Source organism: Spermophilus citellus (assembly GCF_964194105.1).
Source record: "Spermophilus citellus genome assembly, chromosome: 1".
In the NCBI taxonomy this organism is placed as follows: domain Eukaryota; kingdom Metazoa; phylum Chordata; class Mammalia; order Rodentia; family Sciuridae; genus Spermophilus; species Spermophilus citellus.
The window spans coordinates 86,726,453-86,751,862 of NC_138182.1; the positions used below are offsets into that span (position 1 = coordinate 86,726,453).

General features: G+C 34.8%; 1 protein-coding gene across 1 annotated transcript in view; it reads left to right on the forward strand.

The window, feature by feature from the left end:
- LOC308649628 (phospholipid-transporting ATPase IB-like) overlaps positions 1 to 25,410 on the forward strand; it is a 115,007-nt gene that overhangs the window by 22,463 nt on the left and 67,134 nt on the right. The window contains exons 9-15 of the mRNA XM_081295331.1: positions 416 to 485; positions 2,821 to 2,905; positions 4,354 to 4,493; positions 15,780 to 15,918; positions 17,595 to 17,659; positions 20,956 to 21,128; positions 24,915 to 25,188. Of these exons, the coding sequence (XP_081151457.1) occupies positions 416 to 485; positions 2,821 to 2,905; positions 4,354 to 4,493; positions 15,780 to 15,918; positions 17,595 to 17,659; positions 20,956 to 21,128; positions 24,915 to 25,188 (946 nt within the window). The remainder of the gene's footprint in view (positions 1 to 415; positions 486 to 2,820; positions 2,906 to 4,353; positions 4,494 to 15,779; positions 15,919 to 17,594; positions 17,660 to 20,955; positions 21,129 to 24,914; positions 25,189 to 25,410) is intronic.

Here is a 25,410-nt window from a genome sequence, read left to right on the forward strand (position 1 = left end):
AATATAATAAAATTTACATATGTTTAATAACAGTAACTATATTACGTTTATTATAATACACGTAATATATGTTACATGATAAAGTCTACATTCATTACATATATCATAATCATTTTATATGATATAAATATGTTACACATGTGATATATATTATATATATACTGTGCTAGTGAATTTCCATGTTAGAAAAGAAGAGTAACTTCTGAGTAGTAGTAGTAGTAGTAGAAAGTTGTGGAGATTTACAGTTAGGATCCTAGTTTAAGGAACTAGGTAAAGAAAAGGAAATGGAGACTGGCAATTGAAGAAACATGTTGATTTTTTTCATCAATTGTCAGCTGGGGACTCTATGGAATTCTTTTGACTTTAGTTGTGTTATGTACTAAAGAAAATAATGATAATTTTTATATCGTTTTAGCAATAGAAAAAGGATGTCGATAATTGTACGGACTCCTGCAGGACATCTTCGGCTATACTGCAAAGGGGCAGTAAGTGTTGGGATTCATAATTCACATGAACTCTTTCTCTCCCTGCTCCACCAACTTGTAGAAAGTTGTTCACAACTTAACAATATCTTTAAATGGTGTTTTCTCTCTGCTGTTGCTTTTGGTTGTCAACAGCATTATCCAAGACTAAAACTTCATTGCATGGTGGCCAAAGAACTTTTTCACAGCCAGAGTTCTGATGTGAGACACCAGAATGCTTGTTAAGCTTAACGTCAGTGATATGTTTGCTGTCATTTGGTTGTTTTATTGAGAACTAATAAGATTGTTTGTGCCAAGAATTTGTCATAGGAATTTTGATCCCAGTTTCATTTCAAAGAATTTGGATTTGGTACATGTCATGAATTTCTTTTAACCTTTGTAAACCTTTTTTAAAAAGTATTTATATGTTTATTTACCACCATATAAGTTTTCTGAGGTATGATTAAAGTTTACTGAAGTAAAATAAACTGTATATTTAAAGTGCACAAATTGTTAAGTTTTGATCCTGATTTGTTTTTTGTCACCATATATTTACATTCACTAAAATATTACATAAATGAAACAAGGATGTGTGTGTGTGCCTGTTTGTTGGGCTTCTTGCATTCTTAATCATACTGAGATTTGTCCACATTGTAACTCATACCAGTAGTTCACTTCTTTGTGATGCTGAGTGGTATTTTCATTCGATGGCTGTATCATAGTCTGTTTATCCATTCACCTGTTGGTGGATATTTTGTTTGCAGTTTTGACTACTACAAATAATAGTCCTATCAGCACTTGTGTGCAAGTTTCATTGGTTTTATTTTTATTGGATGTATATACCTAGGAGTAAAATGACGGGATCACATGGCAGGTATATGTTTAACCAAACTGTGCTTACACTCCTACCAGCAATCCTTGTCAATACTTTGTGTTGTTAGTCTTTTTAATTATAGCCTTTTTATTTTTAATTGTTTATTTCATTGGGGCTTTTATTTACATTTACATACTGTGATGGGATACTGAGCTTCTTTTCTGGGGTTTATTTGTCATCTGTATTGGGGTTCTCCAAGACCATTCCTATGGAGATTTACTAGCAGGAATCATCAGACTCATCACATAGTTTCCTCATGGCTAAGATTTATAATAGTAGCACAGTAAGAATGCACAGACAGATCTTAAGGGGAAAGACATAGGTGGAGTTTGGAGGAATCAATTTCCATGGAGTCACAAAGGGAAAGTTTATATCAGTTTAGTGAATTGTGTACCAGCCAAGTTCCTAGATGCCAGCCAAGGGCCAACCTTATAAGAAGGTGTTTCTGAGGATAACAGTCTCTAACCTGATATGTTAACTCTGTCTTGCCTACCATCCACTTATTTCTTTGGTGAAAAGTCTTCTTAAATATTTGATCTCCCTTGGTTAAAAAAAAAACTTAATTTTTTAGAGGTAATATTCCCTCAGCTTATATTCTTTAAGTGATCATAAAGAACATAAGTAATTGGTAGAATTTACCAGTAAATTAATTCATGTTTCTCTTTTGGAAGATTGATTATTGGTTCAATTTCTTTAATTTATGTAGGACTATTCAGATTGTCTATTTCTTCATGTGTGAGTTTTGGCAGATTGCATCTTTCAAGAAATTGGTCTATTTTGTTCAGGCATACCTGTAAATTTGATATTTTTTATCTTCTCTCTTTTTCCTGATTGGCTGGCTAGACAGTTACTAGATATATTGATTTTCCTCAAAGAAACTGCTTTTAACCTTATTGATTTTTCTTGAAAGCTTTCTTACCTTCTATTTCACTGATTTCTACTCTATTTTTTCCATAAATTTGTCTAATTTTTGTTTCATTTTCTCTTCTTTATTCTAGCTTTCTAAAGTACAACTTGATTTGGGAGTCTTCTTTTCTAATGTAAATGTTTAGTGCTATAAACCTCCTCTTAACTACTGCTTGAGTAGCAGCTCACACATTTGGGCTGCTTTTATAAGTTTAGAGAAATAGTTTGCATTCAAATCATGCAGAGTGTGGCATTTGACTCTTCTCATTATTTCGGGTAGGTTTTGTTTTTTTTTTAGATTATTGAAATTTCTTTGATAAATTTGAGGATTTGTAAGGCAATGATATTTTTTTTTCATTACTCTCCCTGTTGTCTTCCCCAATGTGTAGGTCAGACTTAGTTTTATCCAAAGTGAAGAGAGATGCTCTTTAAGACTTATTTCTTAACTCATCTGGAATTGTGGCTGCTTAAACTCCTTTACACCGACTAGATTCAGCAATAAAATTATAAGGCACTATTTAGAATGTTGACTTAAAATCTTATATTCGATGTTAATTACAGGGAATCATTTTTTTGTAGGACACAGTGATTTATGAGAGACTTTCAAAAGATTCCCTATTTGTGGAGGACACATTAAAACATTTGGAAATTTTTGCCACAGAAGGTAAGTGAGGTTGTTTAGAATCCATTTACTTTTGAAAATGTTGTTCTTAAAGGTTGAGATTATAATCTGAATGCATGTCACTGATGCTTGTTGGGCACACAGGTGGCATGCAGAGCTCTTTTATGTTTGTGACTTTATAATGCCTTCTGCTTGCTTGAAATTAAATGGTTTCTCCAGGGAATCCTAATACACCATTATTATTTCCCCCTTTTTCTCCTTGTAATACTTTTGTGCTTATGAACAAACAGTAAAATGTGTGTTTTTACTATGTATTTCATTATGTTTAGCTCATCATTATCTATTTCTGTAAGCTGTGTTGCCTTTTAGCTGGTTGTATTAGGAACTTGGCCCATAGATGGAGAAAAACACAGGCTTTTCCAATATGTGTTATATACATTTTGTAGTTAATTATTTCTACATATAACTCAAAAGCCAACGTCACTGACATTTTTCTGTCATTTTCTCAATGTCTTTCTCATGTTGACTTATCATCTTTTAAGGAAATATAATTCCATGAATGAATTTCAACCAAGGACAACATTCACTTAAAGCTTGGCAAAGGCTTTGAAGAGCAAGATAAAATATCATTTAAGAGTAAAGCTACTAATATTGGCAAGCTGAGGCTAACTTTGTCCTTTTAGTTTATAAGCTGCTGCTTCATATAGCCAAGCATATGTCCATCCTGAAAGTATGGATGTAGTTTTCAAAGTCGTACATTGGACCTTTTATTGCTATTAAAATATAGAAGTGCTGTAGGCAGACTGTACCACATACAACCATATGGGAGCTCTATTATAATTGAACACAAAACAGAGAAACAACTTCTGTGTTCTGTAGAGTCAGTTTGTAGGGAATCCTAAAGTATATAGATGCCAAGATAGCCTTGGCAAAGTATTATAGTATGGTTTTAAAAAAATTTAAATATCCCCACAAAATGGGATTTAAGTTAATTTTCTGTTGTTTTGGAGATTATTTGACAGTAACTGAAAACTTGAACCTTTGTTCATTCATTCATTTATTCAGCAGGTAATTAATGAACATCTATTAAGTGCCATATACTCTCCCAAACATCTAGGATAATAGTGGAGCTTAAGCTCCTGAGGAATTCACAAGTGGATAATGTCAGGTGATTCCAAGTTCTACAAAGAAAAAACAGGAAAAGGGAAGCAGGGAAGGATGCAGGGCACTGTTTATCGGGTGATTTAGGTCCAGACTGAAGAAAGGAAGGGAAAATGAAGTGGCTTCCAGAGAAGGTGGAAGATTCTGAAAGTAAAAGGACCAGCAAGGATGTTACTGTGAGTAAGAAGGAGCAGAGGAAAGACAGCAAAGGGGGCCAGGAGCACACTGGGTAGGTCCATGTGAGGCACATCTAAAAGGCTTTTGAATATTATTTCTTAATGCTCCACTTGTGCCTGATGGCTGGTTGCTGATCACGTTCTTGCTTGCAGGTCTGAGGACTCTCTGTATTGCCTATACTGATTTAACTGAGACAGAGTACCAAGATTGGTTGCAGGAGTATAAAAAAGCTAGTGCAGTTTCACAAAACAGAATTCAAAGACTGGAGGAATGCTATGAGATTATTGAAAAGGTAATGTAACCCACATGCACTCTGCATGCCAAGATAAATATATGATGGAGGGCTGGGGTTGTACTCAATGGTAGAGCACTTGCCTCGAATGCGAGGGGCACTGGGTTCAATCCTCAGCACCACATAAAAATAAATAAATAAAATGAAGATATTGTGTCCACCTACAACTAAAAAAAATTAATATATATCATAGAAATCCACTTGTCAATGTTTTCATATTTTGTTGTACTTTTTAAAATGTGTTAAACATTTTATAGGTTAATTATTTCACACATAATTATGTATGAGGGTTTTTTCTTTAAAAATATAAACCTGTTCTATGCTGAAATTCATAAAATATGTCCTAAAAATATTTCTGTCTCTTCTGCATCATAGCCTAATCACTTCAATTTTGTAACCCTTTTTATACCTTTTCCTGTTTCAAAAGAAACACATATTCATTATAGAAAAACAAGCAAAAATAATAAATAATCACCTATGTTGGGCTAATAAATAAGCTCTGGTATATAAGCTTCCAGTCTCTTCCTTTTCTTTATATAGCTTTGTATTATATATATTTAACCTACACATATACACACACAAGTTTTTCCCATGAATATCAGCACATCCTGTATGTACTACTTGAGTCATGAATTTTTCATGTAATAAATTGGGAATAGTTTTCCACATCATTCAATATTCTTTTTTTTTTTTTTTTTTTTGTGGTGCTGGGGATTGAACCCAGGGCCTTGTGCATGTAAGACAAACACTCTACCAACTGAGCTATATCCCCAGCCCTCATTGAATATTCTTATATGTTGTGAGCTCTACTGTCTGGTGATTTCTTTTCTTCAGGGAAACATCATGTGCCCAGGGTTGGAGAGCGTCCATCCAGGGTCATTGTGAATCTGCTTTGGTTAAGGCCTCAGGGATTTCACAGGTCTTGGGCCAACCTTTATTTCAGTTTTTTGGCTTGGAATTCTTTTGTCCTTTGGCCCTGTGAACTCGGCATTGTATTTTCTGGAGAAGTTTAGCTAGAAGATATTTAGATTAGATCTAAATATTAGATCTCTCTTTTTTTAATTTGTTCTTTTTTAATCTTAATTTGTTACATATGACAACAGGATGCATTACAATTCATGTTACACATATAGAGGACCCTCTGAAAAGGAAACTACCCCATTTACAATAACATAAAAAAAAAATACTTAGGAATCAACTTAACGAAAGAGGTGAAAGACCTCTACAATGAAAACTACAGAATGCTAAAGAAAGAAATTAAAGAAGACTTTAGAAGATGGAAAGACCTAAATTTGTTCTTTTTAGTTAGACATATTATATATAAGTTATTTTTCAAAGTCATATATTGAAAGAGTTGCCATCGAATCCAGCTTCACGCCAAGTGTATGGAACTCTAAACTATCCCTCCTAAGTAATTAGTCAGCTTCTGCAGACAGATTGTAATGAAGGGACTAGTGAGTGTGTAATCTATTTCTTCCTTATGGTTCCATTTTGGAGTCTCCCATGGTGCATTCCCAATTTTTACCATAGGCCATTCATTTCTCCTACATACTGAGAAGAAATCTGGAAAATGATCTTCTGGAACAGAGTACAAGTATTGTGGCAATAATTTTCAATTAAATGGTTATATTTTAATTTTATTTAAAATATAGGGCAGGGAATTTATTGGGAAAAGAGTAAAGATGAGTAAGAAAGTCATAGGATAAAGAAAATAATAAGTAGGTTTGCTTTTCCTAGCATATGTAATGCCAATGGTAAAACTGGGAAGTGGAATGATTTTGAATGTTAGGGTTTACCATACAGCTTGAGCTCTCACACAGTGCCTGGCTGCAGGGAGTTTTCAGGAACGTTAGGTGAATGAATGGATGAATGAATATTGGGTTGAAAACTGCAAGTTTCTCTGCTATTCAAGAAAAAAATAGTCATGTATAAGGAAAGGCTTGGTATTGATTTCCAGGGCACATTCTCTTCCTTAAATAATAAAAAGCAGGCGGCCCATGTCAAGCCAGTTTTCTCCCATCTGGTCTTGTGTGGTTATCTGGCCTGGGTAAAAGTCACATTTTTATATTTCCGATGTACTTGAATACCTGTAGTAACAATGAGTATGATACGATGCTGTTGTTAGGATTAACAAGCCTTTAAAAGGTCAGAGTGGAAATCTAATCAATTTTAGACAGTTTAACAAAGCAAAATCATACTACTTAATAAAGTTCTATTTCTCAATGACTATATGATTAAAAAAATATAGGGTAGCATCAGTTCTCAAACATTCCATTACTATTTAGCCTGTCTGAAGTTATCAGACTCTGCAATGCTAAAATCACATTGATAATCATCAAGTGTATTGACCACTATTTCTTCACTTTCCTGACTTGATATTTTTCATTTCATTCAGAAGTAATGAGTTTCTGAGGGTTGAGTCATGCAAGCTAGACTTCTATGGGGCTGGGAGCTGGATCTTGCTATTCATTACAACTCTGCCATGGGAGGCTTACTCTGAGAACTAGAGGAATTTTTCATTGCCAGGCGCTGTGGCACATGGCTATAATTTCAGTGGCTCAGGAGACTGAGGCAGGAGGATTGTGAGTTCAAAGCTAGCCTCAGCAATGGCAAGGCACTAAGCAGCTCAGTGAGACCCTATCTCTAAATAAAATACAAAACAGGGCTTGGGATGTGGCTCAGTGGTTCAGTGCTCCTGAGTTCAATCCCCCATATCAAAGAAGAAGAAGAAGAGGAGGAGGAGGAGGAGGAAGAATTGCTCATTGAAGGGACTTCATAAAATGAACACATACAAGAGACAAAAAAGATGAGAGTGCTGCTTAGTGTACATAGATTTTGCTTGGATGGACCTGGATTTTCCTAAGATAACATATCTTTTAAGCTATCATAGCTTCAAAACAATAACAAAACACAATGATTCTTGGTGGTGTTGATTTTTTTTTAATCTATGCTGTCAATTCTAGTTTTCTAGGTCTGGAATACCTTTACCTCATCTAGAATAGCCAAAAGTCTTGTTGTTTTGTTGTCTTTATTTTATATTAGCCAATAGATCCTCTTATCACCTTATGACTTGTGCTAATTTCAACAATTGTAGATGATGGTATATTAGTTATATGGCCACTCTCTGCAGACATGATTGTTTGGGTCTGTGAACTGTCTGTTATAGACAATTCCATGCCTATCGTTAGGGTCCTTCTTATTTTCAGATATCAGAGGTATTTTCTGGCCCTCTTTCTAGCTCTTGAGGCCAGCAGCCCTTCTTGGCTTCTTAAACATTTTTCCTTTAGGAAATCATAAGATATTTATTTTCTTGTTGGGTAAAATAAATTTTACCTAAATAAACAAATAAAATTTCTATATTTGAATCAGTAGTCTTTAAATGTACAACTTAGATCATAATGGCTAAAGTAATTAACTATCAGCTTGCCAAGATTTTTCTGTTGGTTATCAATTGATTGATTGATTAAAAGAGACTTTATTCTGAGGCCCTCTGGCTTTATAGTTCCTTTGAAATGTTTGTTTCAAAAATATAATAGCTTTATTGGTATATAATTAATATACTATACAAGGCACTCATTTAAAGCATATAATTATATGGTTTTTAATATATTCACAGAGTTGTATAACTATCAAAAAAATGAAAAACAGAACATTTCAACCTATTCCCCAAACTCCATCCATTCACTCTGTCCTCCAATTTTCTCCCCCAGACAGAACCACTAATCTGCTTTCTATCTCTATAGATTTGCCTCTTCTGGACATTTCACATAAATGGAATTGTATGATACGTGGTCTTTAGTGACTTCTTTCATTTGGCATAGTGCTTTCATGGTTCATCCACCTCATGGCATGTTTCAGTTCTGAATAATACTCCATTGTATGGGTATGCAATTTACTTATCTATTCATCTGTTCATAGACATTTGAGTGGTTTCCACTGGTGAACATTATGAACAATTCTGCTATGAGTGCTCAGCTGCAGTCTTTCACTTGGACACAGACTTCCATTATCTTGGGTAGATACCTAGGAGTAGAATTGTCAGGTCACATGGTAACTCTATTTATAACCATTTCAGGGGCAGCCAGACTATTTTTCAAAGTGATTGCACTATTCTATATTCTCACTCCCAGTTTGTGAGTTTTACATTTCCCCCATCTTCATTAATACTTGATATTCTCTATCATTGGTTATAGCCATCCCATGGCTATGAAGTGATATCTCATTGTGGTTTTGATTTGAATTTCTTTAAGGATCATCTTTTCATATCTTTATTGATATATATTCTTTGGAGAAATATCTATTGGACCTATCTTTTTTTTTTTTTTTGGTACTGGGGATTGAGCCCAGGGGCACTTAACCACTGAACCACATCCCCAGCCCTTTTAAAAACATTTTATTTAGAGAAAGGATCTCACTGAGTTGCTTAAAACCTCACTAAGTTGCCGAGGCTGGCTTTTAACTTGTGATCTTCTTGCCTCAACCTCCCAAGCCACTGGAATTATAGCCATGTGCCACCAAGCCTAGCTATTCAAAACGTTTGAACCTTTTTTAATCAATAGATTTATTTTTAGAGCAATTTTAAGCTTACAGAAAAAATAGAGCAGAATGTAGAGAGTTTACATATGCTCCTTCTCACTTATCAATTTTCCCTATTTATATTGCATTATTGTGGTACATTTTGTTATAATTGATGAATCAATATCAATTGTTACTAAAGTTCATAGTTTCTATTGGAGTTCATTCTTTGTGTTTTAGAGTTCTATGGGTGTTATGGTTTGGATGTGAGGTGTGCCCCAGAAGCTCATGTGTGAGACAATGCAAGAAGATTTGGAGGAGAAATGATTGGGGCATAGCCTTAACCTAATCAGTGAATTAATTCCTGATGGAACTGAATGGTAACTGGAAGCGTGTGGGGTATAGCTAGAGGAAGTGGTACATTGGGGCATGGCTACGAGGTATATATTTTGTATTTGGAGAGTAGAGTCTCTCTCTATCTCTCTCTATCTCTGCTTTCTGATCACCATGTGAGTTGCTTCCCTCTGCCACACACTCTGCCATGATATTCTACCTCACCTCGAGCCCTGAGAAATGGAGTCGGCCTTCTATGGATTGACTCTGAAACCATGAGCAGCACTCAAATAAAGTTTTCCTCCCCTAAAATTGTTCTGGTCAGATCTTTCAATCACAGCAGCAAAAAAGCTGTCTAAAACCATGGCTTTTGACAAATTCGTAATATGTATCCGTTTCTCCAGTACCTTGCAGAATAGTTTTACTGTCCTACAAAATCTGTGCATCACCTATATTTCTTCCTTCTCCTGAATCCCTGAAGACCTTTAATCTTTTTATGTCTTTAGACTTCTTTCACTTAGTAATATGTTTTTTAAGTTTCCCCCATGTCTTTTTATGACAGGACAGCTCATTTCTTTTTAGCACTGAATTATATTCCATCCTATGAATATATCACAGTTTATCCATACATCTACTGAAAGTCATCTTGGTAGCTTCTAAGTTTTTTTTCCCTGCCACTGTGACCAGAAGACCTGATAAGAACAATTTTATTTTATTGTTATTATTTATTTATTCTAATTTTTATACATGATGGAAGAATGCAATTCATTTCATATTATACATACAGAGTACAATTTTGAAGTCACTGGTTGTACACTAAGTATTTTCACACCTTTCATGTCTTCATATATGTACTTAGGTAATGATGTCTAACTCATTCCACCATCATTCTGACCCCCTTGCCTTCTCCTATCCCTTCCCTCCCCTTTGCCGTATCAACGTTCTTCCATTCTTCCCATGCTACCCCTCCATCGCCGTTGTAAGTCAGCATCCTCATATCAAAGAAAACATTCAGCCTTTGGTTTTTTGGGATTGGCTTACTTTACTTAGCATTATATTCTCCTAACTCCATCCTTTTACCTGCAAATGCCATGATTTTATTCTCTTTTAATTCTGAGTAATGTCCCATTGTGTATATATACCAAAGTTTCCCTATCCATTCATCTACTCAAGGGCATCTGGGTTGGTTCCACAATTTAGCTATCATGAATTGTGCTGCTATACACATTGATATGGCTGTGTCCCCGTAGTATGCTGTTTTTAAGTCCTTTGGGTATAAACTGAGTAGTGGGATAGCTGGGTCAAATGGTGGTTCTGTTACAAGTTTTCCAAGGAATCTCCATACTGCTTTCCAGATTAGCTGCACCAATTTGCAGTCCCACCAGCAAAGAGTGCCTTTTTCCCCACATCCTCGCCAACACCTATTGTTGTTTATATTCTTGATAGCTGCCATTCTGATAGGAGTGAGATGTAATCTTACAGTAGTTTTGATTTGCATTTCTCTAATTGGTAGAGATGTTGAACATTGTTTGTTGATTGATTGTATGTCCTCTTCTGAGAAATATCTGTTCAGTTCCTTGGCCCATTTATTGATGGGGTTATTTGTTTTTTGTTGTTAAGGTTTTTGAGTGCTTTGTATATCCTAAAGATTAGTGCTCTATCTGATGTGCTTGAGGTAAAGATTTGCTTCCATTCTTTAGGCTCTCTATTCACCTCACAGATTTTTTTTTTTTTTTTTTTTTTTTTTTGCTGAGAAGAAGCTTTTTAGTTTGAATCCATCCCATTTATCAATTCTTGATTTTAATTCTTGCATTATGGGAGTCTTATTAAAAAAGTTGGGGCCTTCATCAAATGATGAAGATCTGGGCCTATTTTTTATTCCATTAGGTGCAAGGTCTCTGGCTTAGCTCCTAGGTCCTTGATCCACTTTGAGTTGAGCTTTGTGCATGGTGAGAGGTAGAGGTTTAATTTCATTTTGTTACATGTGTATTTCCAGTTTCCCCAGCACCTTTTGTTGAAGAGGTTATCTTTTCTCCAATGTACATTTTTGTCCAATATAAGATTACTTTAGTTATGTGGGTTAGTCTCTGTGTCCTCTATTCTGTACCATTGGTCTATAGGTCTATTTTGGTGCCAATACCATGCTGTTTTTGTTACTATTGCCCTATAGTATAGTTTAAGGTTTGGTATTGTGATGCCACCTGCTTCACTCTTCTTGCTATATATTGCTTTGGCTATTCTGAGTCTGTTATTTTTCAAGATGCATTTCAAGATTGCTTTTTCTATTCTTTATTTTTAATTTTTATTTATTTTTATTTATATATGACAGTGGAATGCATTACAATTTTATTCAAGTTTATTTCCAAGTATTCTATTTTATTTTTTTGAGGCTATTGTAAATGGGGTGGTTTTCCTATTTCTCTTTCTGAGGATACAGAAATGCCTTTGATTTATGGGTATTGATTTTATATCCAACTACGTTGCTGTATTCATTTATTAGTTCTAGGAAATTTTTGGTGGAATGTTTTGGGTCTTCTAGATATAGAATCATATCTTCTGCAAATAGTGATAATTTGAGTTCTTCTTTTCCTATCCATATCTCTTTATTTCTTTTGTCTGTCTGATTGCTCTGGCTAAAGTTTCAAGAACTATGTTAAATAGAAGTGGTGACAGAGGGCATCCTTGTCTTGTTCCAGTTTTTAGAGGAAATGCTTTCAATTTTTCTCCATTTAGAATGATGTTGGCCTGGGGCTTAGCATAGATAGCCTTTACAATGTTGAGGTATGTTCCCGATATCCCTAGTTTTACTAGCATATTGAACATGAAAGGATGCTGTATTTTATCAAATGCTTTCTCAGCATATATTGAGATGATCATATGATTTTTATCTTTGAGTCTATTGATGTGATGAATTACATTTATTGATTTCTGTATGTTGAACCAACTTTGCATCCCTGAGATGAAGCCTACTTGATCATGGTGCACTATCTTTTGGATATGTTTTTGTATTCGATTTGCCAGAATTTTATTGAAAATTTTTGCATCTATACTCATTAGAGATATTGGTCTGAAGTTTTCTTTCTTTGAGGTGTCTTTGTCTGGTTTTGGAATCAGGGTGATATTGACCTCATAGAATGTGTTTGGAAGTGTTCCCTCTTTTTCTATTTATGAAATAGATTGAAAAGTATTGGTGTTAATTCTTCTTTAAAGGTCTTGTAGAACTCAGCTGTATATACATCCAGTCCTGTGCTTTTCTTGGTTGGTAGGTTTCTGATGGTGTCCTCTATTTCATTGCTTGAAATTGATCTGTTTAAATCGTGTATATCATCTTGATTTAATTTGGGCATATCATATGCCTCTAGAAATTTGTCGATGCCTTTGATATTTTCTCTTTTATTGGAGTACAAATTTTCAAAATAATTTCTAATTATCTTCTGTATTTCTGTAATGTCAGTCATAATATTTCCTTTTTCATCACAGATGTTAGTAATTTGAGTTTTCTCTCTCTTTCTCTTCATTAGCATGGCTAAGGGTTTGTCAATTTCATTTATTTTTTTCAAAGAACCAATTTTTTGTTTTGTCAACTTTTCCAATTGTTTCTTTTGTTTCAATTTCATTGATTTCAGCTCTGATTTTAATTATTTCCTCTCTCCTACTGCTTTTGGTGTAGATTTGTTCTTCTTTTTCTAGGGCTTTGAGATGTAATTTTTGGTCATTTATTTATTGACTGTTCTTTTTTGAAGGAATGAACTCCATGCAATGAAGTTTCCTCTTAGAACTGCCTTCGTAGTGTCCCAGAGATTTCTATATGTATTATCGGTGTTCTCATTTACCTCTAAGAATTTTTTAATCTCCTCCTTGATATCTTTTGCAACCCATTGTTCATTCAGTAGCATATTATTTAGTCTCCAGGTGTTGGAGTATCTTTTATTAGCGTCTAAGTTTTGATAATATGAATGAAACTCTGGAAACATTTGAGTGCAGATATTTATAGGGACATATGTTTTCAATTCATTTGAGTGAATACTGAAGTATAGTTTCTAGATTATTTGATGAGAATTTAGCCTTGTAAGAATCCACCACATTGTTTTCCAAAGTGGCTTTACCATTTTGTATTTCATCAGCGATGAAGGAAAGTTTCTGTTGCTCCATTGCTTGTCAATATCTGGTATTGTCAGCATTTGGGATTTTAGCCATTGTAATAGTATTTAACAGTGTCTCATTTAAATTTATAACTCCCAAATGGGATATGATATTAAGCATATTTTTATATGCTTATTTAACATCTTATGTGTTCTTTGGAGAGATGCCCACTCAGGTATTTTGCCTATTTTCAAATTGTGTTGTTTTCTTACTACTGTGTTTGAAATGTTCTTTGTATATTTTAGTTACAAATTCTTTCTCAGATATGTGTTCATTGTTGAGTTGCAAGAGTTCTTTATATGTTATGAATGCAAGACCTTTATCAAAATATAATTTTCAAATATTTTGTATAGTTGTTTAGGTTTTCACTTTCTTGATGATGTCCTTTGATATGGATAAAGCTATTAAATTTTGATGAGATTTTTCATTGTGTTGCTTGTGTTGTAGTGTCATCTAAGAAGACTCTTTCTAGACGAATATCAAAAAAATATTTCTATATTTTCTTCTAAGAATTTTATATTTTAAGCTCTTATTTTTAGGTAGTTGGTATATTTTTAGTTGATTTTTACATGTGGTGTAAGGTAATAGTTGAACTTTATTTTCTGTTTGTCGATATCCAGTTTCCCAATATTATTTTTTGAGGAAACTATTTGCACATTGAATTGTTTTGACATCCTTATTGAAATCAGTTGTTCATAGTCTCAGAGGTTTATTTTTGTACTCTTGCTTTCATTCCATTGAGCTATGTCTGTTTTTATGCCAGTACCACACTGTTTTGATTACTTCTTTTCTAGAGGATTCTTCACAGTTTTCTAAATAGAGTAAGTCATCTGTGAATAGAGATAGTTATCTCCTAACTGTTCATTTTGGATTCCTTTATTTCTTTTTCTGGTCTAATTGTCTTGGCTAGAACTTCTAAGAAGATGTGAATAGAGTTTTTGAGGATAGACATGCAGACATCCTCATTTTGTTCATGATCTTAAGGGGAAAGCATTTAATTCTTCTCCATTAAGTATGATGATAACTGTGGCTATAAGGTTAAGGAAGTTCCATCCTGTTTCTAGTTTGTTAAGTGTTTTTTTCAAGAAAAGAGTTCAAGCATTCTTTTAAAATGTTCTATATCTGGAATAATAAATCATTTCTGAAAATACCTCCTGCCAATTGTTGGACATTTTACATTAAAATTCAAAGTTTTAATATAGAAACATTGTGAAAATATAGTGGCAGAAAGGATATAAGAATAAAATAATACACATAGATGTCTAGTAGGATTAAATGAGTATTTACCATTTATAAAATTCAACTTGTCAATAAGACTAAGTTAAAGTTTCAACTTATTGTTTATACATGTGAATATTTTATTTCAGATCTGATTATCAGCATAGAATAAGCTTGTTATATATCTCAATTTGACTTTAGCTACTGATAGCAATGTTATATACTCTTAAACTCATAGACTGCTCTGGCTTCTGAGAAACATACCTCAGACTATCTTAGGTTATCTGGTCTATTTCCTGTGTTTTTGTCTGCCATCAAATCTCTGACTCTCTCCAGTGATAAGGAAATAATTCAAATAGGAGCAAAAATATTAAAAAATCATTAAAATTTAAACTAAACCAAAACATTTAATGAGAAATAACTTATAAAAAATGATAAGTTTTTACTTTAAGACAAAACAAAGCACCAAAAAGGCCTGTGGGTTCAGTCTCTAGTACCAAAGATTTATCTTAAAGCAATAATAATTAAGATAATTGGTATATTTATTATCTATTTATAAACTACTAGACATTATTTCAATTTTTACAAATGTTAACTCATAAAAATTCCTTGAATAATAGAATTTCCCCCCGTGTTCGCATCTTATAGATGAGGAAACCGAGTCACAGAAAGTTTAGTGATTTTCTTATGATCATTTACCTAGTAACTTACACAGTTAAGATACAAATCCGTGTTCTTAACCATTATGTTGCACTGCCTCATGGTATGCTTACATAGAACAATGGGAAAAGTAGGCCAAAATGTCTGTGCATATGTGGAACTTGGCATAATTAATTGTTAGCCTACATATATTTTGCCCCAATTTTTTCCCTTTTTCCATCTTAAATTTTTTTTAGATATTTATTTTTTAGTTTTTGGTGGACACAATATATTTTATTTCTATGTGGTGTTGAGGATCGAACCCAGTGCCCTGCGCATGCCAGGCAAGCACGCTACCACTTGATCCACATCCCCAGCCCCCCATCTTAAAAATTTTAATATCTAATTAGTAATAAAAAAATCTCAACAAACATTTAGGAATTTCTGCTGCTTGGAGCCACAGCCATAGAAGATCGTCTTCAAGCAAATGTTCCAGAAACTATATCAACTCTACTGAAAGCAAACATAAAAATATGGATCTTGACAGGAGATAAACAAGAAACTGCAGTTAACATAGGTAACACATGTAAAGAAATTTTTATAAAAACTTTATGTACATTCTAGGACTATTCATTTTGACATAATTATAACAGCATGGAATATAATTTGTTCTAATTCAGTCCTCAGTAATTTTTCTTTGCCTCCCCTCCTCCTTCCTCCTTTTCCTTTCTCTCTACTGATAATTTCTGCTATTTTAGTTTTAGCTGTTGTTTTTAAATTAGTGTCTTGTAGATGTAAATGCTGGTGATATTCACATAGGAAAGTTAGGTCCGATTAATTCCACTGTCTTTCCTTATCTCATTCTTCCTCCTCTTCCTTGGCTTATTCCACTGACCTTTCTCCTCTTCCTCCTCCTCCTTTCTCCTCCTCCTCCTCCTCTTCTTCCTCCTCCTCCTCTTCTTCTTCTCCTCCTCCTCCTCCTCTTCCCCCTCCTCTTCCCCCTCCTCCTCCCCCTCCTGCTCCCCCCCCTCCTCCCCCTCTTTCTCCTTCTCTTTCTCCTCCTCATCCTCCTCCTCCTTCTTCTTCACCCTGTCAGCCATTTTGGATTAGCTTCTGCATATTAGAGAAAACATTTGACCTTTGACTTTTGGGGAATGGCTTTATTTCATTTAGCATGATAGTCTCCAATTCCATCAATTTACAGGCAAATGCCATAAACTCATTCTTCTTTATGGCTGAGTAATACTTGAAAAAATATAAATATATATAGCATTTTCTTTATCCATTCATCTGTTGAAGGGCACATAGATTGGCTTCATAGCTTGGCTATTGTGAATTTTGCTGCTATAAACATTGATGTGGCTATGTCACTGTAGTATGTTGATTTTAAATATTTTGGATACATACTGTGGAGTAGGATAGCTGGGTATGTCATATATATTACTCATAAACATTTAATTATTGGTGACAATATCCAGTTGGTATTTTTCCCCCTCAAGTTTTCTATGTTACTTCTTCCTCTCTTCAATATCTTTTTTTTTAAGTTTATTGATGTATCTTAGGGCTCATAGAGCATTCCAGGCACAGAGAACAGTGAGCACAAGGCTTATCATATTTGAGGAACTGTAGTTCCTTGTGCCTGGATCCTGAGAACAAAACAAAAAAAAGTTCAGCCTCAGGAAGGACCATTTAATGTTAGATCCTCACCAGAGACTGAACCAAACAGGGTTGTCTAAACTTGGACTTTCAGCCTCCAAAACCATGGACTAAATAAACCTCTTTTCAAGACAAACAAAACAAGCAAACAACAACAACAAAACACTATTGGAAGAATTGCATAAGTTTGTTTCTTTTAGCCACACTGAGGCTTTTTAGCCCCAATCTGTTGATAAAATCAGAATAAAATCAGAATTTAATTTCTGCAGACTTGGAATTATAAAGCATGAATCTAAGCTCAGGTCTAGAAAGACAATACTAACTTAAATGACAGAAATTTTTAAGTGCAGATTTAGCTATTGGTTGTATTCATCTTCTAAATCATTTCTATGTCAGTTGAATGCTAATACTAAAATGAACCAATATTTTAATTCCCTTCTGCTCTATAACATCTTGCTCAGTTTTGGTGATAGATTATTAGGCTTTGAAATACTCGTGAAGCAGAGGGAATGATGAAGGAAGAATATAAACGGTTTGTTTTCAATGCTCATCGAAGGCATTGGATCTTCAAATATACCTTTATTTCTCTGTTTGTAGCATTTTCCTGCAAACTGATATCAAGTACCACACCCCGTATTTATTTGAATGCAAATTCATTTGAGGTAAGTGATTTTTTAAAAAAATTATATGTAATATGAATGCAACCCATTTGTTACTAGGGGTTTTATCTACCTCCTCCAAATCTACTTGAGATTGCCTTTCATTCCCTTTAACAATAGAGCTAAGAGCTCCATTGGAAAGTCCTGGTTTTACCCAAGATTTTTTTCCAAGAATCTGCAAATCCTACTGGATTTTTGCTATAGGTCATTTCTGATTCCTGCTTATTCTTCCTTCTGCTGAGTTCATATGGCATACTTTGCTTGAGACTGGTCTTTTATCACCACCCTGAGGCCACAACAAATCCAAGACTCAGATCCTTGATTTTAAAAATAAAAAAATATTCATGTATCTAGCCATCTTTGTTGGAAGTTGGAGTTAATAGATGACATTTATATTGCAAGAATAAAATAAATTTGGAATGAAATATTAAACATCCTTGTCCTTAAAAATTAAATGTCTACAGTCAGATATTTTCTGATAGACATATTTTTTTGCTATATAATGTGCTTAAATTGACTTCTGAAGAATTTTAAGTAGACTTCATTTATTCCTTTTCTAACACTTTTTAAAACAAATGTAGCTCTGAATTTTCTGACATAATTTTTCTTTTCTGTAGAAAAACTTAAAATATTTCTCGTATTGCAGATTTGCTGGTGATAAATTCCTTCAGTTTTTGAGAAAATCTTGATTTCTATTTAATTTCTAAGGATAATTTCATTGGATATAGAATAGGTTGGTGATTCTTGTTCATTCAATACTTTAAATGCTTTACTTCACTCTTTTCTGATGAGAAGTCTGTTATAATTCTTATGTTTATTTTTCCTTAGATAAGATTTTTTTCCTTCTAATTTATTTCAAGACTTTCTTTTATCTTTGGTTCTCTGCAGTGTGGATTTGTTACAGAATAGGTGTAGATATTTTGGATATTTATTGGAACTTCTTGGTCTATGGTTTGTGTCTGCCATTAACTTTGGAAAATTCTTGACTATTACTACTTAAATTTTTCTTCGCTTCTGTTTTCTGTTCTCTTTTATTTCAATTACCTGTATTACAACTTTGAAAAATTATCTCACAGTTCTGGAGATTCCAAGGGTTTCAGGAGCTATATGACAGAACACTAGTTTTGCTCTGGTGCATCTTACTTTGGAAAGCACTATTTCACTTAAATATTGTGTTTCATACAATGACTCTGGTATTTTATCTCTCTAAACTTTTCTTAAGTTTCTATAAACTTTAAACCTTTTTATTTTCAAAACTAATTTTTAAATAATCATTATTTAATGGTGGACACATTTTTTTACATAATGGAAGTATACATATAATTTTCCATATAATGTGCTGCAAGTTACCAAAGCTCTATCACTTTTAACTTATGTCACTGAATTTTGCATAGTTAATTTCAGCAAATCACTCAGGTTAGCTACATTCTAGATGAACCGTATTAGAAGAACTGTCTTAACTTTCATTAACATTGTCAGCAGAAGCACTGGTAGGGAGAAACAAGTAGAAAATTTAGGAATGAAAGAAAAATAGTTTTTCTAAGCAATTGTAAGATTAAAGATAATATAATACTTAGAATTGCATCAAGTTTTGAGTTAAGTAATCAAATGAAACATGCCAAGTTATTAAAGTCAAGGAAAACAGTTTTGTCAGATCCTGTTTCAGGGACAGAACACTTGCAGTCTCTTGAAAACAGTGAAGGAATAGTCAGCTGTGTGGAAAAGTAGAAGTGGAAATGCTTAAAGTAATATATGGATTATATTACATGTAATAGTTCCTACATGGTGAGGAGTAAAATTTTCTTTTTTTAGAAAGAGATTTTTTTTTTAAGAGAGAGAGAATTTTTTAAATATTTATCTTTTAGTTTTCAGCAGACACAACATCTTTGTTTGTATGTGGTGCTGAGGATCGAACCTGGGCCGCATGCATGCCAGGCGAGCACGCTACCGCTTGAGCCACATCCCCAGCCCCGAGGAGTAAAATTTTCAAGTGATTGAATTCTATGTTATTAGGCCTTCTCATTTACATAAATGCCCTAGTAATTCAACTATTAATAAACCACCCTTTTATTACAGGAAACACAGTTACTTCATTTGTGTGATGAATAAGGAAGACTTTTTGAGAAAAATAGTGATGAGAAAAAAACTGTTACTTCATTACAGTTTTTGGTGCTTGACATCAGTTGGGCTTTTCTCCCATGTGGCATATTGTTAGAATTTCATCTATTCATATGTTTAAGAAAAGCAGACACCATAGAAAACTGTGTGTCTACTTTCCATAGATCACTAAATATGACTGCAAATTATAGTTAAGAGAAATAATTAAATAATGACCTTTTAAATATGGTGCTTTTATGGCATTCACTTTAAATAGTCATAGAAACAAAATGGAGATACAACCCATAAATATTTTTGTACACTTAACTATCCATTTACCTTTCATGTGTGTGAACACATGTGTGTGCACACCTGTGTGTGTGTGTGTTTGTGTGTGTGTGTGTGTGTGTGTGTGTGTGTGTGTGAGTGTGTGGTGCTGGTGTTGGAGCTCAAGGCCTCACACATTTTGTTGCATATGGATTTCCAGTTTTCCCAGCACCATTTGTTGAAGATGCTATCCTTTCTCCAGTGTATGTTTTTGGCACCTTTGTCTAATATAAGATAATTGTAATTTTATGGGTTAGTCTCTGTGTCCTCTATTCTGTACCATGGTCTACCAGTCTGTTTTGGTGCCAATACCATCCTGTTTTTGTTATTATTGCTCTGTAGTATAGTTTAAGGTCTGGTATAGTGATGCCACCTGCTTCATTTTTCCTGCTAAGGACTATTATTTATTTTCGATTCTAGCCATGTAAGCAGGTATAAGTGGTACTCCGCTATGCTTTAAATTTGAATTTTCCTAATGGTTAATTATATCAAGCATCTTTTCATGATATTTATTTACTTTTTCATCTCATTTTTTTTCTTTTTTGTGTTGGGGATTGAACCTAGTACCTTATACATGCAGAGAAGATGCTCACCAGTAAGCCACATCCCCACCCCATCAGTGAAATTTTTTGAAGCAAAGAATGAAGTAAACATGTACCACTGGGGCTGGGGTTGTGGCTCAGTGGTAGAGCACTTGCCTAGCACGTGCGAGGTGCTGGGTTCTATCCTCAGCACCACATAAAAATAAGTAAAATAAAGGCATGTGTCCCAACAACAACTAAAAAAAAAAAAAATGTACCTCAATCCTCCATCTTGATTCAGATGTCTTTTTGTTTATATGAGAAATACAGAGTTATGCTTTCCTCCTGTTTTAGGCAGCACAACAAGCAATTAACCATAACTGTGGAGATCTTGGAAACTTATTAGGTAAAGAGAACGACTTGGCCCTAATTATTGATGGTGAAACATTGAAGTATGCCTTAAGGTTTGAAATTCAGAAGAAGTTCCTAGATTTGGCCCTTTCATGTAGAGCAGTATTATGTTGTAGGTAAGAATATATTCATTCTTCATTTTTTTTCTCTGTTGTACTTACTACTGTATTAACAGTACAGTATATGAAGAAAATATAGAACTGAAAATGTAAATTTCTTCAGAGACAACATTTCTTACTGGGAAAATGCATTTTCAAACAGAAATGCAAAAGTCTGTATTGAATTCTAATTGTCAGGATTAAGATTTACAGGAAAGCAGTTAAAAATTTTTCAATGGTAAATTGCTTATTAATGAATGACAAGTTGGAAGAAATCTGCTATAATAACAAAGGTCACAGAATTTCTTTTGCATGCTAACAAGATATCTGGTGGTTGGAAAGTCTAGATAGCTTCAGGACAGGAAGAGATCATAAGAAAGACCAAAACAGGATTAAAGATTTTGATTTTATTAAGATTTTATTAAGCCCTTTTTATCTAAGCCCTATCCCTCACCTCTTGGGAGCAAAAGGGGCATAAGTTTAAATTGATCACCATGGCCAATAATCAATAATGCAACATAATGTAGCTTCCTATAGGCATCCAAAGTGCTAGCTTCAGAAAGTTTCCAGATAGCCAAAATGTAGAGGTGCCTGGAGGGTGGGAGAAGGCATGGAAGCTTCACACCCTTTCCTCTTGCATGCACCCTTTGCAATAAACAACAACAGCAATAACAAAAAAGTGTTAGTAAAAACTTCCCTGAGTTCTGAAGCCACTCTAGCAAATGAGTCAAACCTGTGGAGGGGGTTGTGGAACATTTGTTAGAAGTGGGGTGAGGGTGGTCTTGGGCACTGAGCCCCTAACCTGTAGCATCTGACACTACATCCAGGATGATAGCTTCAGAATTGAATTGTATTAGATGACACCCTGTTGATGTCCACTGGAGAACTGATTGGTTGCTTGGTGTGTGGAGAAATACCCCCAACCACATTTGGTCACTGTATTAGTTAGCCATTTCAAAGATCCGACCAGAACAACTGTAGAGGAGGAAATGTTTATTTGGTAATTCACAGTTTTAGAGGTCTCAATCCATAGATAGCAGGCTCCATTCCTTAGGGCTCGAGGTGAGGCAGGACATCATGGCGGAAGAGTGTGGCAGAGGGAAGCAGCTCACATGGTGATCAGAAAGCAAAGAAAGAGAGACTCCACCTGCTAGATACAAGTATATATCCCAAAGCCAGGCCCCAGTTCCTACCTCCTCCAGCCACACCCCTCCTGCCTCCAGTTACCATTCAGTTAATCCCATCAGGGATTAATTCATTGATTAGGCTAAGGCTATGACCCAATCATTCTCTTCCAAACCTTCTTGCATTATCTCACACATGAGCTTCTGGGGGACACCTCACATCCAAACCAGAAGAATCACATTTGGTCTGCTCATTAGTGCTCAGAAGCATTCAGTGTTGTGTGTTAGTACAGATTAGGAAAAACTGAGTTTGTTTTTATCTATGCCCTTACTATCTTGCGTAAATTCCCCCCAATCCTTATTTCAGTTTTCCTGAATGGGACCACTATGGGAATTTTATGCTGTTTCAGCCAATAAAATGACAAGACAAACTTTGCCAGATATGAATGCAAAGACCATTTAATGGATGGAATGACATCAATGTTGGTACAACCATAGAACTTGGGAGATTTGGCTTCATGCCTGCACATGGAACATAGCTTTATGTGGTTTTATTGACTGAAGCTTAATATTAAGGCAAATGTCATTTTAGATTTCATTTTCACAAATTCGGTAAGGTAGGTGTAAAAATCCAAAAGGGTGAGATTCCATTTTTATCCTTATCTGGTAAGGACTAATTTGGAGTTTTAATGAAAGACTCAGAACTACCTCGTGAAATTAATAGGAACTTGATGTTAAGCAGAAGGAAGAGAGGGCTTGAAGGTCCCAATCACTCTCCTACTGTATTTACAGAGCTCTGATCGGCCCAGGGAATGGAATTAAGGTTTGAAAATATGAAGTCAGGTTTGGGATCGATACGAGTTTGTGTGTGTGTGTGTGTGTGCGATTTGCATTTCTCACAGATACGGTAGTCTGAGTGTGAAAGTGGTTGTCCGACCAGATGGTAAAGTTATTAACACTAGAAGTTTTCTAGTAAAAGCACCAGAGTCTTGGTGGGAACACATACCTGATTTCTAACATCTACTTCAGAAAATGTTCACTCTTTTCCACTCTATTTCACAAGGTGGTGATTTTAACTCATTATGTCCTCTTGATTATGAAACAAAAGTTCTAACACATTTGTTTCAGTCAGCTTTTTCACCACTCTGAACTAAAGTCCTAACAACAATTTTAAAGGAGGAAGAGTTTGTTTAGCGCTCACATTTTGGAGATCTCAGTCCATAGATGTCCTCAGGGTCCAAGGTAAGGGAGAACATCAGAGCAGAAGAGTGTCATGGAGGAAAGCAGACCAGAACATGGCACCAGGAAGCAGAGAGTATTCCCCCAACAACAAATAAAATATAAAGCCCAAAGGCTTGCTCTCAGTGCCCCCCACCTCCTCCAGCCGTACCCCACGTACCTACAGTTAACACCCAGTTAATCTCTATCAGGGGATTAATGTACTGATTAGGTTAAGTCTCTCACAACTCCATGGTTGCACTTCTAATCTTTCTTGCCTTATCTCACACATGAGCTTTGGGGGTCACCTCACACCTATCATAACAGCATTCTAATCAAGGAAACCAACTATCTCCTTAGTTTTTAATAAACTCATCTAATTTAATTTAAATTAGTTTTTAGGAGCTTTTTTGAGAGAAAGGAATGGTGAGGTCATTCACTCACTAGAAAATAAAAATAAAATCTTTGTGTAGCCATCATTTTTCGATAGAGCTATAAGTCAAATTATTGAATAAATGAAACAATGAGTGGTAAATAGTACAAAAGCATTTTGCTGCTTCTTCCTTTGAATCTTTGAAAATATTTCATGCACAGACAGGACCTGCTAGCCTGAAATTATTTAGGATTATTAAATTTGTTTTTGTAGATTGCCTCAGGAAAAAAATCAATGATAATATTCTAATCTGTACTGTTCACGTAGCATGAGAAGGAAACAAGATTTCATGCTGTTACATCTCTTTGTGTTTGCTGTTAGTTATCAGAGTCCAACTTTGACTCTATTTAAAATAAATAAATGTATATATAAATCTCCTTGAATGAATTCAAGTTCAATGGGGTGTAATTTGATTTTCAAAGGCTACTTCATATCCCACCCTTAGTATAAAGACTTTTAAATAGTGTCATAAATAGGAGACATCTGTCTTTCTCTCATGTAGATAGCTAACGTAAATTAATATGCAGGTTTGAGTCACACAGAGGGAGGGGGGATCTCTCTGCATGTAAACTAGGAAATGATAAGAATTTATTTTGCAATGTTGAAGAAGTTACTATGTTATTTATTTATTTATTGGTGGGAGTGGTGGGAACATTTTTGCATATGAAAAAAGTCTCATTAAAGAATTGGAAAACTTATGCCTGCACATGAAACATAGCTTTAAGTGGTTTTACTGACTGAAGCTGGGGTTGTGGCTCAGTGGTAGAGCACCTGCCTCGCACGTGTGTGGCACTGGGTTCAATCCTCAGTACCACATAAACATAAATAAACAAAATAAAGGTATTGTGTATATGTATAACTAAAAGAAGTATTTAAAAAAAGAATTGGAAAACTTACTAGTATCTTCCATTTAAATGTAGTTATGTGCTGATTATTGTTGACTTTTTTGTAAAAACTTTTAGAATAGTATGAAGTAAAATGAACCTAAATGCAACCTTTAAAAGTGGTTCTATCTATCTTCTTTTTCAGGCTCTCTCCCCTCCAGAAAGCTGAAATAGTGGACTTGGTGAAGAAACATGAAGAGGCCATCACTCTTGCTGTTGGGGATGGTGCCAACGATGTGGGGATGATCCGGATGGCCCATGTGGGAGTGGGGATCAGTGGGAATGAGGGCATGCAGGCCACCAACAACTCAGATTACTCCATTGCTCAGGTCAGTGCTGTGGGACACCAGTTGGGCACGGGAGATGTTGATGAGTTTCCATCTGCCACTGAGGTGTACCTAACCTCTCTAAGCTGCCTCGTAAGAAAAATTACCACACATTTGGAGTTCTTAAGGTTTTTGTCCTTATACACTTTGGAGTTTCATTGATCAGCTCTGCAGATGATGAGTCAAACTAATGCCACTAAGAATTTATAGTCCTGTTAATATAATCTCTAAATCCTCAGTCTCCTTACAATGTATATTTTGCTTTATGGTATCTTGTGACAAAGATTTATTAAAGACATACAGTCTCTTAATTTC